The sequence below is a fragment of the Penicillium rubens genome (assembly GCF_028828025.1).
Source record: "Penicillium rubens strain IBT 27055 chromosome Unknown utg000001l_segment0_segment0, whole genome shotgun sequence".
In the NCBI taxonomy this organism is placed as follows: Eukaryota; Fungi; Ascomycota; class Eurotiomycetes; order Eurotiales; family Aspergillaceae; genus Penicillium; species Penicillium rubens.
Genome location: NW_026890599.1, coordinates 1017736 through 1036076, shown reverse-complemented (window position 1 = coordinate 1036076; position 18341 = coordinate 1017736). Strand labels below are relative to the sequence as shown.

General features: G+C 48.2%; 8 protein-coding genes across 8 annotated transcripts; 5 read left to right on the top strand and 3 right to left on the bottom strand.

Moving 5' to 3' along the window:
• Positions 1–319: 319 nt before the first annotated feature.
• Positions 320–1054, top strand: N7525_000421 (uncharacterized protein; the record flags this gene model as incomplete). Its single annotated transcript, XM_002562372.1, has 1 exon — positions 320–1054. The coding sequence occupies one exon, from the start codon at positions 320–322 to the stop codon at positions 1052–1054; it is 735 nt and encodes a 244-aa protein (XP_002562418.1).
• Positions 1055–1275: 221 nt separating this feature from the next.
• Positions 1276–2571, bottom strand: N7525_000420 (serine hydrolase domain-containing protein; the record flags this gene model as incomplete). The annotated part of the gene is made up of 1 exon (XM_002562373.1): positions 1276–2571. One exon carries the CDS (start codon positions 2569–2571, stop codon positions 1276–1278), a length of 1296 nt encoding a protein of 431 aa, XP_002562419.1.
• Positions 2572–2927: 356 nt separating this feature from the next.
• N7525_000419 (uncharacterized protein) lies at positions 2928–5174 on the bottom strand (the record flags this gene model as incomplete). Its single annotated transcript, XM_002562374.1, has 1 exon — positions 2928–5174. The coding sequence occupies one exon, from the start codon at positions 5172–5174 to the stop codon at positions 2928–2930; it is 2247 nt and encodes a 748-aa protein (XP_002562420.1).
• Positions 5175–5893: 719 nt separating this feature from the next.
• On the top strand, positions 5894–7356 carry N7525_000418 (uncharacterized protein; the record flags this gene model as incomplete). Its single annotated transcript, XM_002562375.2, has 3 exons — positions 5894–5908; positions 5972–7175; positions 7232–7356. 3 exons carry the CDS (start codon positions 5894–5896, stop codon positions 7354–7356), a joined length of 1344 nt encoding a protein of 447 aa, XP_002562421.2.
• A 2338-nt stretch (positions 7357–9694) lies between these two features.
• Positions 9695–11078, top strand: N7525_000417 (uncharacterized protein; the record flags this gene model as incomplete). Its single annotated transcript, XM_002562376.1, has 4 exons — positions 9695–10383; positions 10444–10550; positions 10599–10730; positions 10786–11078. The coding sequence occupies 4 exons, from the start codon at positions 9695–9697 to the stop codon at positions 11076–11078; spliced, it is 1221 nt and encodes a 406-aa protein (XP_002562422.1).
• Positions 11079–11993: 915 nt separating this feature from the next.
• N7525_000416 (uncharacterized protein) lies at positions 11994–13528 on the top strand (the record flags this gene model as incomplete). The annotated part of the gene is made up of 4 exons (XM_002562377.2): positions 11994–12520; positions 12576–12831; positions 12891–13171; positions 13432–13528. Coding segments are annotated over 4 exons (1161 nt in total), but the record flags the coding sequence as incomplete, so codon positions are not given.
• Positions 13529–15105: 1577 nt separating this feature from the next.
• Positions 15106–15929, bottom strand: N7525_000415 (uncharacterized protein; the record flags this gene model as incomplete). Its single annotated transcript, XM_002562378.1, has 3 exons — positions 15106–15452; positions 15503–15728; positions 15789–15929. 3 exons carry the CDS (start codon positions 15927–15929, stop codon positions 15106–15108), a joined length of 714 nt encoding a protein of 237 aa, XP_002562424.1.
• A 508-nt stretch (positions 15930–16437) lies between these two features.
• N7525_000414 (uncharacterized protein) lies at positions 16438–17505 on the top strand (the record flags this gene model as incomplete). The annotated part of the gene is made up of 2 exons (XM_002562379.1): positions 16438–16851; positions 16915–17505. The coding sequence occupies 2 exons, from the start codon at positions 16438–16440 to the stop codon at positions 17503–17505; spliced, it is 1005 nt and encodes a 334-aa protein (XP_002562425.1).
• Positions 17506–18341: the final 836 nt, after the last annotated feature.

The window sequence follows — 18341 nt, the reverse complement described above, 5'->3', positions numbered from 1 at the left end:
ACCAGCCAACATTGGGCTGTACACGCGGGGATGCTACCTCCCCAGGGGGGTTCTAGTCTGTTGATTTATCCAACTACTTCGCACTTCGTGGATGCAAACACTCAGCCCTGCTCAGCTGGCCCAAAATCCAATTTGGGAATGACATCACAGCCCGCGGAAAGGCCCCAGCCTCGGATTTGATTGGCTGGAGCGGTACATTGCACCCAAAGAGGTTAGCTCGATAAACCCTAAATGGAGATGCCAAGACTTTGCGCCTTGGCCCGGGCTGATGAGATGAACTATATAAGTAGTCTAAATCTCCAACGATTAGAAAAACAAAATGGTTTCAGCAGATATTCCTCAGCCCATTAAAACCTCTTCTACTTTTACGGACCCGTTTACGGCAGTCGACTCAAACAAAATGGCTTCATCCGATACTCCACAATACATGCAGACTTCCTCCAAGAGCTCCACATTTAAAGTTGATTTCACGTGGAAGAAATGGAAGGCCATTGTCTCCGACGCCAATAGTCCCGAAGCAGTCCCCTTATACACTATACACTTTTCCCCATTCAGCCTCACAGCCAACATGGTTTTCAAAAAAGCCTCGAATAATGAAGTAATCGGCAGTGGAAAGCTAAACGCTGTCTCTATCAACGCCGACTACGAGCTACGAGGACAGAAGGCCCACCTTCTAGCCCAGAAACGCTGGCGGACGGTGTACACCCACCGCTCACTCAATTTCTCCGATACCGAATCTCCAGTCACATTGACATGGACCAGCGATGCCGGGTTCAAGACCTGGGATTTTATCTGTGTGGATGAGCAGCAGATGCCCGTGGCAAAATTCACTGCCAATTGCTGGGGTGTCACCAAAATTGGCAAGATCGAGTTCGTCGGGCCCAAGGCAGATGACAGAGCCGCACAAGAGGAGATTATGGTTACGGGAATTACCTTGTTCTATTGCATGATTCTTCGCTGTAATAACATTTTCAATCTCTTTGGGGCTATTATCGCTCGGCCGGGTCACAAACAGCATATTGAGCCTCAGGCTAGAGCTATGACCAGCGAGTAGCGCAATTGCTTAGTTTGTCTGGATTACTTGGGAGTTTGTTTTCTTTTGCAGATAGAGATATACCACGTGGTTTATAATGTCTAGGACAGTTAGTCATTGAGCACCTCACGGATAATACATGATTTAACTATGCAGAAGTTCTGCTCATCTTCCCCCTTTGTGGTTTGCAGTCTCATTCTCTATCTAGATAGTTGTCTGACAAGACACCCCCGACCAAAACATCATGGAAAGGAAACATCCCGACCAAGCGAGCGGGCAACCCAATAGCCTATCGCCTTTCGAACAATATTGTTACTCGCCCAGTTCCGGTTCGGATACACACGATGGCCCAGCATGACCATAAAGGTATCCGACGCACGGTCAACAACAAGCGTGGTACCAGTAAAGCCAGTGTGTCCCCCAGCCAGCATATTGGCCATGGGTCCCGAGAAATAGCTCTGGTTGAGCTCGAACCCAATACTGTGCTCATTACCAGGGAACGCGGTATTAAAATTTGTGAACATCAAGTCCACAGTCTCCGGTTTTAGTATCTGCTTACCGCCATATGTGCCATTGTTCAGGATCATTTGACAGAAGATTGCCACGTCCCCGGCCGTCGAAAAGAGACCGGCGTGACCACTCACACCACCAAGAGCCCAAGCATTCTCGTCATGCACGGTTCCTCGCACGGGCTGGGGACGTTTAGGCTCGGCGTCTCCCAGGACTTCGATCTGATACTCTGTTGGCGCCATACGCGCGAAGTACTGGAATGAAGGGGACTGGTTGTTCCCCTTGTTGAAAAAGGTGCTGGTCATGCCGAGCTCGCGGGTAAATGAATGGACATACTCCTCAAATGGTACTTTGGTGACCTTCTCCAGCAAGAAGCGCAGGTTCATAAAGTTCAGGTCTGAGTATGTGTACGTAGATCCAGGAGCATTTTCGAGCTCATGCTCGATGATAGCACGGACGCGCTGCTGCATGGTCTTGTAAGGTGCTTCGTATAGTCCGGGCAGAGGGTCTGGAGCGAAGCCACTTGTATGGGTCAACAGCATCAAGACAGTGACGTTGCTCTTCCCGTTGGCCGCGAACTCGGGAAGATAGGACGCAACGCTCTTATCCAAGCTTAGCTTGCCCTCGTCAATGGCACGCAATGCGGCTACCGCAGTGAAAACTTTGGTTAGACTGGCCATATCGTATATCGTGTCCATTTTGGCCGGGTTCCATTCTGTGGGAGGAAGCATTGTGCCATTGGAGTCTGCATACAGACTCGTATTTCCGAACGCAAAGGCGCTCACAATGGTGGACTTGTGGCCGATGACGACGGAGCCTCCTGGCAGGATGGGGTGAATCACATTATGCGTAGGTGGTCCGTAGTTGGCAGGAATAGTGTATTGGCTCAAGTTTAGTGGCAGCTGTTGAAGAGGCTCGGCGAGAAGCCCCACTGATTCAGGGGAACCATGCTTGAGGATGCGGTCTCTGGCACTGCAAAGTGAGCTGCAGCATGCAATGAGAGGAATGACTGAAGATTTGAGTCTCATCGTGAAGTTGGTATGGGGAGCATGGGTGTCGGTGGCTTTCAGCCTGCAAATATATACGAGCTCGCTTCTTGTTATCTGGAGATAGTTAGTCCATAGATTAAATGCAACTCAGCATAGTAACCTTTGTATTATTTCTGGATAAGATCGGCCCTAGTTACGGGGTAACGCTCCACATTACAACCCGTTTAACAATCGTATCTCCGAGTCCCTGAAACGCCCTGGCAAATATCAGGTACCATCTGGAGACAGTTGAATGTTAAGCCCAAAAAAGAAAATGAGAAGATGAGTACAGGTCTTTATTAGAGCCAAAACAAAGGAAAATAAATAAACAAAAAGAGCGAGGCTGTATACAAAAACTAAGCTAAATCCGATGCGGGAAGATCCAGTCCCTCCCCCAAAATCTCAACGCTATCCATGCGTCGCCGGTCCTTGCCGCGACCGACTTCCACATCAACAAATCGGGCGCTAACGGGAGTAATTGGCTCACTCCCACCTCCAATTGTAGTGCCATCTGACATGAGATCATCCGATTTCAACTCCCAGTTGGCCGCGCGAACCTTGGCTCTGCGACGTTCCGAGTTGATAGTCTCCTTCATGTGGGCGAACGATCGCACTTGATCTGCGGCCCACTTGTCCAGGAGCTCATTTCGAGCTTCGAATTCTAGCTGAAGCTGTTCTTCAAGGCCGGTGTTGACATTCTGAAGACGCTGCATTTCACATTTGGCACCATGCAATGAAGTGGCGAGGTCGGAGATGCGAACATTGAGAGTCCCGGTCTCTGCTTCGTGCGCCTGAAGCTCACTTCTATTTTGCTCTAGGCTCTCGGTGGCTCTTTGATGTTCCTTTTCGAGAAGCTCAACCTGAGCCATCAAGTCGCAGGCTCGAATTCGATTGTGCTCGACTGTTCCCTCTAGTTCCCGGATACGAGACTCAGACTCAGAAGCAGTAGCCTCGGCCGAAAGGCGTTTTGAGCGTTCATGGGCCACTTGCTTCTTGAGCTTAGATATCTGCCGGGTATAGTCCTCCTTTGTAGCTGTGTTCTCCTTTTCAAGGTTGTCAATAAGACTTTCGAGACCCTTCACTTCATAATGATACTTGTCGAGGGCTGTGCTTAATCTGTCAATCCCAACAGCCTGTTCCTGGCCTTCACGCTCGAGCTCTTGCATTCGCATCCGCGTGTGGAGCATATCGCTCGCGGAAGATGCGATTGAATCTTCGAGGCTGTCAATTTTTCTTGTAGCTGTCTCGTACCGGTGTAGTAATGCGTCAAACTGCCCTCGGAGAGCCTTTTCCCGGCCGAGAGAGCCATCATGATAATGGCGCTCTGTCCCCAGATCTTTTGCCAGTGATTCAACGCGCCTCACCAGTGCACTTAGAGTTGCTTTGCCGTCCCCAAGACTGACGTTGGCAGTTTCACCAGGTAGCGCACGTTCAAGCTCGAGACGGGCTGAGCGGAAGTGGTTCCGCATGTCGGATATGACATCGTCCACTCCGTCTCCGGAGAATCCTAAGCCGGAGCATTCTTGGGTGACTCCTTCGAGAGCCTCGGCAGCATCTGCCGCACGAGACAGAGCATTTTCCAAAATCTTCATAATATTCTCGAAGAAGTCCGACGGTGGAGATGACTGGCGGAAAAGGCTACTGATCGTAGGGTCATTGAACCCTGAGATTCTTAATCGACATGCGTCGAACAGGTCTTTCTTTTCTTGCCTGGCAGCTTCCAGGTCAAGAGCCAGGGAGTGAATTCCGGATTCCTCCGTATCGACTGACTTATGTGTTTGGTGTTCGTCGGCTAGCATCAAGCTATCAGTGACGGGTGGATTATGGCTCCGAGTACGGAAATCAGGGGAGCTGGACACAACGACAGCACTGTCATTGAACATAAAACTTTCCCCTTCGCTGTTCGAAAATGGAGTGGCGTCATCCAGGCCATGATTCGAAACCACTGATAATTCCTCGCAAGATCTGGGTGTGTCTGGTGTCATCCAATATGACTCTGCCAATGAATTGTCCTCAAAGCCCATTCCACCTCGTCTCATGGCCCTGAGTTCATCTTTTAGGGAATCTCGCTCTTGAAGCAAAGCTCGCATGGTCTTTTCCATTTTGCGCGTCTCGCGCTTTTCGCGCTCAATCTGATTGATCTCATCGCTCAGCCCGATTCGCCTGATCCTTCTCTGTGTTCGTGTATCCAGGATTTGGCGCAGCGGAGTAAATTGGATCCTTCGCTCGGTGCATGTTTCATCAAGCGGCTCCTCCGGGTAATACGACCGCTGGAAGCGTGGTGTTGGCGCCGACCTGCGTCGGGATTTGCGGCTAGGCGAGCAGTCCCCAGATCCTGTCTCGAACGATGTTCGACGCATGGCCGGAGTCAAGCCAGTCGACCCGGCATCCTCATCGTGCAATACCCGAGGGCCTGGGTCAGAAAACCGCACTCTCTTTCTTGACTTCTTGGGTGTGACGGATACTGTCTTTTGCTGTTGATTGAAGCTGGCATCTTCTGGCACCGCTGCCAAGCTCCGTCTAGTCCGGCTTGAGACTGGTGACTGGCTTCTTGAACTTGAGAGAGAGCTCTTCCGTTTCCTTCCTGATCGAGTGATGTCCATCTTGGACAGGGGAGTATGGGAGTATATTGGAACAATTAAAGCCAAAACAAAGAAATGTTTCACAGAATAAAAATGTACACAGGGATATGCTTATAAAAAGAATTCTATAGATCACAAGTTAAGACATAAACAAACAAAGTGGGGCTTTATAGGCAGCAGGGCCCCAGACGCGTGCCTGGATGCATATTTCCTATTCCGGTAATGGTAAACAAGATACCGCTTTGGGCAATCAGGTGATAGCAGAACATAAGGTTCCACGTGATATCGACATATTACCCCAGGTGACATACTTCGTCATGTCTATACAACAGACATAGCTCATTGAAGTAGATGGAAAATAATATGTGTTCAATCTAATGGTCTCTTCATAGGCAGATACTCAGCTATGTGGAGGAGATTCAAAAATTACATATTGTAGATAAGAGGTCAGAGCTACTCCGCACTGCCACAACATGTACCTGATCGATAGCTTCCAACTCACATTAGCTCCAAATACGAAATCGGAAAACTGGCCAGCTTCCTCCATTCTAAACCCTGCAATATTGGCAATATTAGGCACAACAGACATCTTCCCTGCTTGGACCGATTCCCCTTATCTCCGTGTGACCTCATGCATTTCCCCCCTCCTGTGTCTCCTGGTGATGTCATTTACGATACTCTGAAGAGGCTCAACCATATCACTTGTCTCTTGAAAGTTTCGGTGTATCAAAAGGATGACAATGATTACCAGCAGTGTATGTCTAACTATTGATGATAAAAATTGCCGTGGATGACCCTGTACTCACATTTTGATGCAGCAGGAACGAACCAACGATGGTCCCACCGACCAGCCAGTTAATGACGGGCAGTCGTCTCCACCCGCAGATCAATTGTCGTTGCTTGAATTACCCGCTGAGATCATCCAAGACATTGCATCTTATCTCTCGGCTCCAGATCTTGCTCGCCTCGGCGCCACTTGCCGGGCCCTTGTCGATCATGCATCGAATGACTTGCTGTGGGCTAACCTGGTGAACGAGAGACTACCTACTCCTATCCGAGACCCAGGTCCCTTTGGGTCATTTCGTCGTCTCTATCTTGCATATTACCCTTGTTGGTTCATTCCTCAGCACAAGATCTGGTTCGCAGACCATGAACACACGGGGATGCTGATCATAGCTCGATATGATAATCGTTGTGGTGTGATTGAAGCATACCAAGTCGTTGCAGGACGTGGCACTCCTCAGTTTCAAGTATGGACATCAAACCCAGAAGTCATGATCCAGTCTTTTGAGCCCAGTGTACGGCTGGCCTTCGATGATCCTGTCTTGTTTCTCAACGATCCAAACCCTACCTCCCAAACAGCCCCAAACCAATCCTTTCAGTCAATGCCAGAGGAGCGACGTATGCCCATGGCTTCAGATTCCCCGCTGTCGCTTTGCTCTGAATTTAGCACCCCAGCCCCTTGGGTTGAACCCGATGCCATTTGGCCACCACGAACCATCCCGAGTAATACACGCACAGTTCGTCATCTGAGGGACTCAAGCCCGCCAAGACCGAAACATTTGTGGGAACTGTCGGAATCGTTCTTTCGTATCAGGAAATGGTTCAGCCCAGGGTTTATGTTTTCGCCGGTACCTAACGAAGCAAGTCTAACTTATTCAACTCTCAATCCTGCCCTTTACACTCCCACTGCAGAGAAACCCTACCAGGGAATTTGGGTTGGAGACTACTCAGCGCATGGGTGTGAGTTTCTGCTTGTTCTGCAGAAAGAGACAGAGGCCGAAGCACACAGCGATGAAAAACAGTCGAAGATAACCGACGCCCAGGAAGATATTGGACAACGAGGCTCGTTGCAAGCCGTCAAGCTGACAGGTGACCCCAATGTTCCTCGTGGCCAGTTCTCGTTTGTTGCCGAAGACATTGGCTCCAGAGGCTTGATTAGTGTCGAGATGGAGGAGCCGTTTGTCGGCGCCCGGATTGTGCGTTGCCGTGGCCATGTAGCTGGGCTTGGGTTCCGTGACGGTAAGCAGCCTTGCTAAATAATTCAAAGCGATCATTTCTAACACGTATATTTGCAGACACCTACATTGACTCCCAACTGATCCTTATTTCTCCTGATCACATGGCTCATTACTGGAAGGAAATGGGCCATGTCTCGTATTTCCGCCGTGTGGACATTGACGCTCTACTACATAGTTCATAGTTGACGACCATGTTTCTGTGGTTCTCGTTCTACTTTGTTCATTTTTCATTTGTTACATACCCCCTGCTTCCATGTCGTGTTCATTGAGTCGTTTAAGTTGTGGGATCATGGCGGACTGAGTCCAGCCCTGATCTTTTGGGAGGAAATATGAGCTCCCATCAAGGCGTTCTTTCTCTCTCACATCACCATACTTTCATACATCAGTATTCCGGGGTGAAAAATCCCTGTAGTATACCTAGGTATATATATGTTATATATGCACTTCATGGACCTCGGGTCACGGACAACTTTCATTGTTCAGCAGTTACGTCTGAGGTATCAAAAGAATCAAGGTACTGTGTACATATCTTTGTCAAGTCTGTCATCCATCATCGGCGTCCAAGCTATTATTGCTCCAGTGTCGCAGGGACAAGCTTTCTGCAATCGTTTTGTCCCGTCCAATTTTCTTTGACAGTAGAGATGCTGGCCAGCTTAATGCGGTCGGATTATTTAAACCCCTGAATAACTAGTATCAGACCTTGATATCTGATCGATTGCCGATATTGTTCCAACGACTCGAATCCGTATGACCAGAGATCATGTTATCATGTTTGCACAATCCCAGGCTGTGTAAACAAGATCAGCTAAGGGCGCTGGGGCAAAAGCCAAGTTGACTACGGGGGAGGCACCTAGATGTCAGATATTCTCTGGAATAGCAATTATTTATTTCTCTAAACAGCACTCTTTCTCTTCCTCTTCTCCTTAAGACGCACAGACACCTCCCTCTCCTCGTTTTCTTCGCATGATCAAAACACATGAGCCTATTCGTCCACTTGCCGTTGGCAAATTTGGCGAGACCTTTCCTAAAATATATACATACATCAAGGAGGCCTTACCGTAGGGATCGCCGGGAGGTTACACAATGGCCGAATTGGGATCAAGTTGCATTCCCACTGACCGTCGAGTCTTTTATTCCATTTGGTCAGCCTCGCTAGGATGGTTGCACAATGATGGATGGTATTTACGCCAAAATTATGTGACCGATGCCTCATACGCAAGGTTGCTGTGTGGTCAGCGGACCGTCCCGACACGGACCGCCCCGGCTGTGTGCCCAGCGGAGCCCCGCAAATGATTTTATGGAAATGAAGGTTAAGGACATGTCCGGACTTCCAAATGCTTACGCGAAGCAGTATAATTGGACCATTGGATCTGTGCAATAAAGTAGCTAATGCATGATATTAGGTGATGGCCCCCGGGGCGTAGGGTTTAACTAAGATGCCCAAAGACGCCTCATAGCCTCATCCACTGGTTCAAGTTTCATAGTATTCTTCCATCTCGACAATTAGTTGCTGGTAACCAACCTCGGAAGGTGCCACAAGTTTATATTATCTCTTTCAGCATCCTGTAAGGAATGGAACCATATAAATCATTCCATTTTGGAGAATATACATCCGGAGAAAGTAGACGACATCCAGCCCTTGGCTGTTCTACGTTAGTGACGAGGACTTGACACTCGGTATACTCTAACGTTATGCTCCATATTAATATACTGTATTCTTCAATCCGTGCATGTTCGTCATCTACGCTAATCAACATGGCCACCGAGTCACTAACTGTCCACAAACTCTTATAAAGCAAAAGCAAGGGCATTTTTAATGACTAGGAATATGTGGTTCACACAAATGAAACACCCTTGCATCATGGATGCCTCGGTCTGACCACCGTTTCTGACCCTGTTGGCTCTATCACCGCTGAGGCCTCCGCTGGTGACGTCTTCAAGGACGTCTCCGGCCCCGTTGAGGACCTTGATTAGCATTGGTCTAAGAAAATGCCACGGTAGAATAAATTGCCAAGATTTCATGGTGCCCTATAGTATGGCCTACAGTCTTTTAGGTACTGTGATTCCGTTTATATCATGTTTAATATCGTATTGAGCTACCGTTATTCCCACATTGCTACATTAGGAAGGTGAGCCGCTCTATAATCACGAAGGGTGGCTCTGACGTGCTCAAGCCGTCATACTGTTTTTGACTACTGGATTCAGTCCAGTTGCAAGAAGACTCCTACGCAACTAGCCCAGAGGGGATCACGTAGCTAGCCCAGGTTGATTTTGCAAACAGCCCTCGCAAGTAAAATGGTGTGAGGCATTTCATGCAACCTCATCTTTTTGTCTAAGGTGGTTGTAACCACCACACCACTGGTCATTATTCGATGACGAGCTATAAGTATGGACATATTCCGCAAAATGTTGAGCGCAACATACCACCATTCTTACCTCTCGTATAGCTGTTCAGTAAGTTGATGAAACCCCGACTTAACGTAAATGCTGATCCAAAGGTTTTGAAGGAAAGACAACAAAATGCTCTCACATCGGAGTGTCTCTATTGCACTGCGTCCACCAGTTATCTGTCACAACTCTATTCGCCATGCCCCAAACCTTCTAGCGCGCCAGCAGACGAAAGGCCTAGCGACTACTACAGCACCGAGCGACTTAGGTAGCACAATGCCACCAAATTACGTGGCTCGTGTTGGACAGCTCAAGACATTCACTTTGCCCGAGAAGGCCACCGGATCTCCTGGAGACGTTGAAATGGGAAAGGCGTTGATCAACGCGTGGCGTGAAGACGGTATCCTTCAGATTGCAATGAATCCTAAGCAGCAGGATCTTTTTAATAAAGCGTTTGCTGCCAGTAAACGGTTCTTTGCTCTGCCTCCCAATGTAAAGGCTAATTGTGTGGACACTCAGAGCTACGCAGGCTATATTGCCTCTGGGGAGGAAATTACAGATGGTATTGCTGATTATTCAGAGATCTTTACGGTCACGAAGGATCTTCCTCTGGAAGAGCCTCGAGTGGCAGCTAAGTGGCCTTGCCATGGTCCTTGCCCTTGGCCTGATATTGATACGAAGGCCCCTATACAAGAGTATATGGACTCCTTGGGTAGTAGCGGTGAAACGCTTCTGCAGTTGATTGAACATGGACTCAGTCTGGAGCCTAAGACTCTGACATCCTTAACCAAGGATGGATGGCACCATCTCCGAACCCTGAGGTAAGTTACATGGGTTCTATTTAAGAATGACTCTCAATGTATTCTGACCTTGACGTTCAGGTTCCCTCAAAATAACAAGACTAACGGAAGAGGAAAAGAGGGCCGCGGCATTGGGTCTCACACGGACTACGGCCTCTTGGTTATTGCAGGCCAGGATGAGGTTGGAGGTGAGGTTCCCAGTGTATCCTTAGGTGTATATTTGCTGATCATTTTAGGCCTATTTATTCGGCCCCCTTACTCCGATGAGAAGCTGGAGAATTGGAAGAGCAGCGCTGCTGGCTTCCGCGAACATGATGATCGATGGACCTATGTACCTCCTGTACCCGGGGTCTTCACAGTATTCCCAGGTTCGTATATTTTTCTCTACAAATATTTCAGAATTCTTATTCAGCCATTCTCCAGGGGATATGATGCAGTTCATGACCAACTCGTACCTACCATCCACCCCCCACAAGGTCGGCCTGAATACCCGCGAGCGATACGCCTTCGCCTACTTCCATGAGCCTAGCTTCCAAGCTGAGATCTCCCCAATCGCCAAGCTTTATGATGGCAAGCCTCCAGATGAAAAGAACCATTACGGAACCCACTTCACAAACATGTTCATGAGGAACTATCCAGATCGGGTTACAACGGAGAGGATTTTAAAGGAGGATCGATTGAAGCTATTGGATCTGCCTGAACTGAGAACTAAATAAGGCCATCGGAGGGCCACCCTCTCCTCAGGCTGACCAGTCACAACAAAGGACCTCATTCAACATCACGGTCATTTCCTCTGCTATCCCCAGTTAGGACGATTCAACTCTATCCATTGCAAATATTCTAGTAGTTAGTTCTTGTCTTGACATTTCGATGACCATACGAACTGTCCAATGATGATGCGGATCTTTGACGGTTCTTCTCTATACTGGCAGAAATATGGACATGGCGAGCATAAGGGTAAAAGCCAATGGTAGTAAATTCTCTGAACAAAAATAGTAATGGTCCGGAATTAACACTTTTCATGTACCCCCAGTGTACCCAAGGTCAACCTACAGTCAACCTACAGCCAACTGTAGGTAGCCACCTAGCAAGCTCTTAGCAGACACCATTACCCAGAATCAGTATCGGTCTTCGAATGATCCTCTGCTCCTGTGTGTTGAAGTTAAAGCTAGAGGTATGCAAAATGGTAAGTGCAAGTGGAACCTTCCCACTTCCTATACTGAACTTAACGAATTGATTCTACTTTATCCATTTTTCCAGTTATTAAATCTCCCCCGCACATAACCTAATACATACGACCATAGGGTGTGGAAGCTTCAATGTTTTCTACTTGCTACCCCTCCTTTTCGGCAGATTGTATTATGGTTGGTACCTCATTCATAACGAAGCACCTTAGAGAGAGAAACGAGCTAGACCTGACTATATAGAAGAAAGAGATTATCTCTAGTAAGGAGCCAGGTACATGCAAACACAAAGCCAAATGGGGAGTGGTAGGCCTTAGGCAACCACACCGTTAACAATGTCTGGGGACTGGAACGAGCCACATGATATATTACACTTCACCTGGTCATTTTTGACCCCAAATATTCTCAACCACCGTACCATCTCTTGCTTCTTCAACCAACTCCCAGTTTGCTTTTACCAGCTCCCATTTAATCGTTATGCCTACCAGCTTCCCTACGTTGGGTTTTGGTGCGGGGGAACGGGTTGTAGCCAACCTCCAAGCCCGTAGCCAAGTCATCGCCAATGTCGAAAATATTTACAGAGACGTCGAACTTTACCCTTCCGCGAATATGGACCCTACCTCCTACAAATTTCTTGGCATCGATTGTCGACCTCTTGAGCTAGATGAGGATGGAAAACACCTTGAGACCCCAGCTTCTGATCCCCCCAGTCCGATTTTGTTTGAACCACAGGGTGCTGCATGGGTTCCCGATGTTTGTGAAACCGATCCTCAAGTCACGGCAGACCTGAGGGAAATCACTGATGAATGGGAGAACGCCAAAAATGATCCCTTGGTTCAGAGCCTTCATTCCCAGGTCTGGTATGTCTTTTTGGGCCTGGAGCGGATGTTCTTCCAGTTCCGCCGAGAGTTCGACCTCCAGGGAGATGGTGAATCCCGCCCTAACCTTAGGCAAGTGTCAAAATGGGTGAAGAGGTAAGATATTCAGCCATATTACGACACGAGATTGGTATATTGATATGCATTACAGTAGCACTATTGTGCCATCGGTTATCGCCGATAGATTCTACCCAGCTATTTGGGGATCGATGCGATGCTCGCCGGCCGCTGCCTTTGTCCCGAAGGAGTTGCTATATCCTAAAGGAACTCCCCCCCACACTCTAATTCATATCTTGATTGAACAAGAGCCTAGCGAAATGCTGACCCGGGCAGAGGTGATGATCCTTACCGCAACAATGATTACACGACTAGAAGGCCAGGATTGCTTGGAGTACGACACTATTCCAGTGAGTACAGATCTAAGATACCCTTATATGAAAGCTAATATAGGTTAATTATAACATAGGTCATGGCTATCACGATCTTCGGGCAAATGAAGGCCCGAGTAATCGAAGCCCATTGCACCCCGCAAGTTCTAGTTATCAAGAAGACCGACCTTCTTGATTTTTCGACCAACAAAGTCGCAAACAAGAATATGGACATTCTGCTTGGATTCATGTGTGCCGACCTCGTCGAAAATGCTAGAGAGCCCACAGTGCCCACGGAGACCCCAAAGGTTTGTAATACCGATACAGTTGACCTGGGAAACATGCTGACCATGGACCGGAGCCCACGAAAACCGGCAGAGTGAAGACGGTGTGCGGCTTGCAATGACAAGGCTCTTTGAAACGTCCCGAACCGGGATAGACAATAACAACCTTGGAAGCCAACCAGGCTTACGTAACAATTCAATGGAAGAATAACTTGATTAACCTCTGTCTGTCTGCTAAGATCCGGGGGGGGGGGTAGGTATTGGGAGTATTTATGCTTCTCTCCTTCTGCTCATGGTTTCCGCCCCGAACTAGGATAAAGGAGTGAATCCTAGTTCGATCTCTGACAACGGCGAGAGGCGGAACCTTGCGGAGGATGTTTCAGAAAATGAAAATGAGCCCTCGAGTCGACCCAGAGGCAGAGGGAGGGCATTCACAGAGAGTGGGCCAATAATAGGCAGGTATTCAAGTTACTAAATTGTATAACTATGTACTCTAAGGTATCAGCGGTCGACCTATAAAAGGATCCGTACCCTAGCTCTTAAAAGCTATTGCTGGATCTCGGTTTGCTTTGAGGGCTGTTAATTCATCGAATTTTGTACGTATAAATTATTCTCCTGATCCCGTATTTTCAATACTGGGGACCCTATACTGAATTACCCTATCCTATCTGGTAAAATGTAAAGGAGCAAGCATTGGAGTCTGACATTTCTACCTAAACATCATTCATTGTTACCATGCATCTCCTAGTTAGCTATATTTAACCAGTGAACTAATTATCTCTTTTGCTTTCTACAAGAATGGCCCCCATTCTGTTGGAGCATGTGATAGGGCTACACCCTCAGGCAGTCCAGTCTAGATAGTTGTAGTGGAAGCTAGCTTCCCTTCTTCCCAATACAACTCTCTCCTTTCTGATTCTCTGAACCTACTAGTTGTAGCTTCACCACATTCTCATCCACCCTCATCCATCCTCTACCTTTATATGAAGACGTCTTCGATGACAGCTCCAGGCTAGATACTTGTGGAGATAGGCTACAATCACAACAGCCTACGTGTCCCTCCAGCCCGTCCTGCCTAGTCCACTCAGCAGTATAGCACTAGCAATGGCCTTTATAACTTATATCGGCGGGTCCTTTTGGTCGAGGTTTCTATATAGTTGCAGGGGTATATATCACCGAGCATAAAGTATGTCTCTCTCGCTGCTCTATTAGGTTAGACCACACTTTGCTCGCGTTCATATTCCATCCCTGAATATAATATGCTAACAGTTTGGCCTAGTCTACACGAGAACTTATACCGGGATGCACCTCCTGGTCTGACAAAGCAATAGGACATCGACCTGGTCGTAGACCGGGATTGGCGTGTCACTACCATGGCTCAAAGGTTCACATAGACGTGGGGATTATGGGGACTGCGCCATGGGCCCCGAATCCCAGGACTTCCAGGGTTCACACTGTGGCTCCCGTGGACCTGCCCGCAGCTTCGATTGCACACCATGGGTGCGCTTTCTTGTTTGGCGAATATAGAGTCCTCGCTAAGCTTATATTATAGTGCCTATCTTACACACGTCAATTCTCTTATTGACAAAGTTCCTGCCGTGGAAAGAGGCTGATCAGGCGACATGGGTTGCCCGACATATGAGAGCACGAGCAGGCTTGATGGACAAAGGCTCTCATATCGTTTCTCTGAGCTGCCCGGTATTCCCAGGGGGAAGGTGGCGAGGCTCCTACCGGCAAGCTTCTAGACTGTGCAGAAACTACGTCTGAGGTTATCAAGGAACCAAGGTAGTGTACATATCATTGTCAAACAAGAATACGACATTCTAGGTAGACAAGATACCTGAAAGATCAGCCCAACCTTTACAAAATGATGAATTTACTGTTCAATTCTCGCATATATTCTGGGTCAGCTAACCAAGTAGATATGTACCTAGGTAGCTATGTACAGGTTTCCAGAGCCGTCGTCTGTCCCGTAAACTCCTGTAAGCCCTGTGTTGCAATGACAACAGTGCTTCATACACCCTCCGAACACCTAACGGAGACGGGAGTTGTAAAGACTTCGGACTTCCTTGTCCGTCAACCGCGTATTCAGGACCTCTCTGAGCTCCTCAGGGGTCAAGGCTGCCGCAAGATACGGACGCACCTCCTTCTGTGCCCAATATAATTTGGCGAGGAGCGACAACAGCTCAGACGTGGGGACCCCTGAGAGGCCAGCAAAATTGATCATGAGGTTGTGCATCTCCAGCCACCGCAGTATCGTAAGTATATCTTGGAGATCTGTGCTAGCCCGCTGATGATATGCCTCCCCCGTTGCCATTTCGGCCGTGCTCCAACGCTTAAGTTTTGTGAGGACCAGCACCGAGGGATGGACAATGGACACTGTCAATTAAAGTCAGTGGAGTTCCAACACTAGTTGAGCAAGGGCTTACTGGACGTATTTAGCCGGCGACCTGGACGATCCTCGGGGTTCACATTGTAGACTTCCGTTGCTCTGGGGTCTGGGATATGCCATGACCAATTGTTCGGACCCATAACATCCACGTAAACCTTCGTTCCACGGTAGTCATAAGCGAGCCTGCCATCAGTACTGCGGGAGAAACCTGGTCGTTTCAACAGGAGTTCGCGGCAGTCGATATCAGTCACAATATCAACATCCTGTATATTTATCAGATCGCGAGGTTCTTTGGGACTAAGCGAATTAGAAAAAATGCGTACCTCGGTAATCCTGTTGCCCCCGATTAGCCCTGTGGCATAGCCGCCAAGGAATAGGTAACGAATGTTCTCAGAGTGTAAAGCTCTGGTGAGGCTTGTCGCAGCTGCGTCTAGGTGATTGAATTGGGTCTCGTCCAGCGGCATGATGACGGCTGTTCAGAAAGAAGAAGAAAATGAGAGGAGACGATGGCTCAGATCGCAGTTGCAGATGAAGGAGACGAAGAAGCGGGAAATGAAGAAGCAGGAAATGAGAAAGCAGTGGTGGTACATATAGCAGTCCTTGAGAAAGAATAAACTCCTGGAAGAAGTATGAGAGAATGCTTTGGATAGCGGTTGTTGGGGGGAAGAGAAGAGAGAAGGAGAACAAGAGGAGTGATCTGATATTTATATAAAAAGCGAGGGAAGGAAAGATGAAGAAGGCAAACAAAAAGATCATGGTTTGCTCAGAAGTGAGGAAGAGAAGGCCATAAGATTAGGCAAGCGCAACCTCACATATCATTGACTCTTGTCTCTCACCCCAGGGCTTCTCTCTGCCACTCCATCGTCCCTGCCCCTTTTCACTACGCTTCAGGTTTGGGATAACAGGCTACGTCGTCGCCAACTGTCTCAACTGCCATTTCTTCTTTTTCTTTGCAATCCTTGATTATCAATTATGGAGGCTGAGGAGACCAAAGGGCTCGCAGTCTCCCGTCAAGCCTCACCGGTCACCAAGGCGAGGACAACTTCTCCTGATGGGACTGATGGAATCTCAATCCCCCTTCCTGCCTCACCTGTTATCAAGTCGACGCTATCTTCTCCCGATGAGACTGAAGGACCACCCACCCCGCTTCCTGCATCGCCGGTCATCGAGCCAATTACATCTCTCCAATCTACCCTGGACATCTTTGGAGAATCAGATCATCAGATTGAAAAAGAAGACGCACAACCTGGCGATCAGCCACAATCTCTACAGTTTCACTATCCCGTGATGAGGGATGCTCTGAAAGCACTCATTGACAATGCCATCTCGGTGGTGGAGTACGGAAACCAGGTCCTTTACAGATGCGGATATGCAGAGGTTCTGATCGTAAGTGGTGAAAAGCTATCTTTAGTCCTTTAGTTAACCATCTCATTAACGGCATCTTACTAGCTTGTGGAATGGGTTGTGCCCGATGAACAATTACTGTTTGCCTCACAGGTGCTGCTCGAGAACGACTATCCTCGCCTTCTTCCCCCAAAGCAAAAGTTTCGAGGATACTCCGCATACTCCGGATCCTGGGAAACTCAATCCTTGATGCACGACCTTGATGGCCAGGGCTGGATGCGTGTCCATCTTCTCCCTCTGTCATTGGTTGGTTTTACTCTCGAGGAGACTGTTGAGGTCCCGTCGACATTTGACCACGAGCTTCACCTTCTCACTCCCAAGCCTGCTCATTACATGTCGTCCTTGATACGTCATCTTCTGCAGATTTCCATTGGTGACAGTAGCCGAGTTCGAGTCCTAAAGGACATTGGGGGTTTTATATCTGCATACATCCTCAAGGACGGACCTGCTAATACGACCGTATGCACTTATCTCAATGACCCGGAGAGCGACGAGGACTACCAGAAACGAGTTGAAGAAGGAGTACGATTCATGAAGACATGGGATTGGGGCAACATTGAGGAAAGATACCTGGCCATAGCTGAACGTGCGGTCCGAGATTGCCGATACATCGATACGCTGACGGACGTCAACTGAGGGCAAAACAGGCTCTGAGTTAACGTTACGAGGTTGTAGGAGCTTTCCATGCTTCCGGTGAGAGACGGAGTCCTCTAGCTGCGTCTCTTTCAATCCGAAGTTTGTTTTCGTCTCACGTCCTTTCGTTCGTTATCTTCCAGGGTAGCTTGGGATAGTCATGAATAACAGCTTTACATTCTTAAGTTGTGAAAGCTTTCGTACATTTGTTTTTTGTAACAGTGGAAGTGCCCGAGTGCAGCATCGGATAATGTCCAAAAGCCAGGGATTTTCAAGATGTACGCTCGGCACCCTATATAACATACAACGATGTAGTCCACAGCGGAACTCTCGACCAGAACCCGCCAGCTAGGGAATTTTCCGACGGAGAGTTAAGAAAACAACGTCCCCAGCTCCAAGCATTTGATACCGTCCTAAACTCGGGTTATATGGGTTACAGCCCATTGGTGACAGACGTCTTGACACGTCTGTGACTTTCGTTCATATCTACAAGGGAAATATTTCAACGATTGTCTGGTAAGCTAATGGCTGGATTTGTGTGATGATATAGAGCAGGCAGAAAGATAAAAGGTATCGAAAAACAGTCAAGACGCCATGACCTTAAAAGCATTGGTCGAAAATGGAGGCTGGAGCGCAGATAAGAATTGGTCATCACTCGTCAATCCAGCCTTGAAGCATATACATGTGGTGTTCGGTGATTGACAAAGCCACACGGCCACAACACAGACTCAATCTGTACGTACTGATATTGTATCACCTTGCCCTAAAGCCAAGCGTCAAGATCAAGGCCCACATTCGTGCCGCCAGCCCAGTCCCGCGGCAATTCATGCACTCCCTTG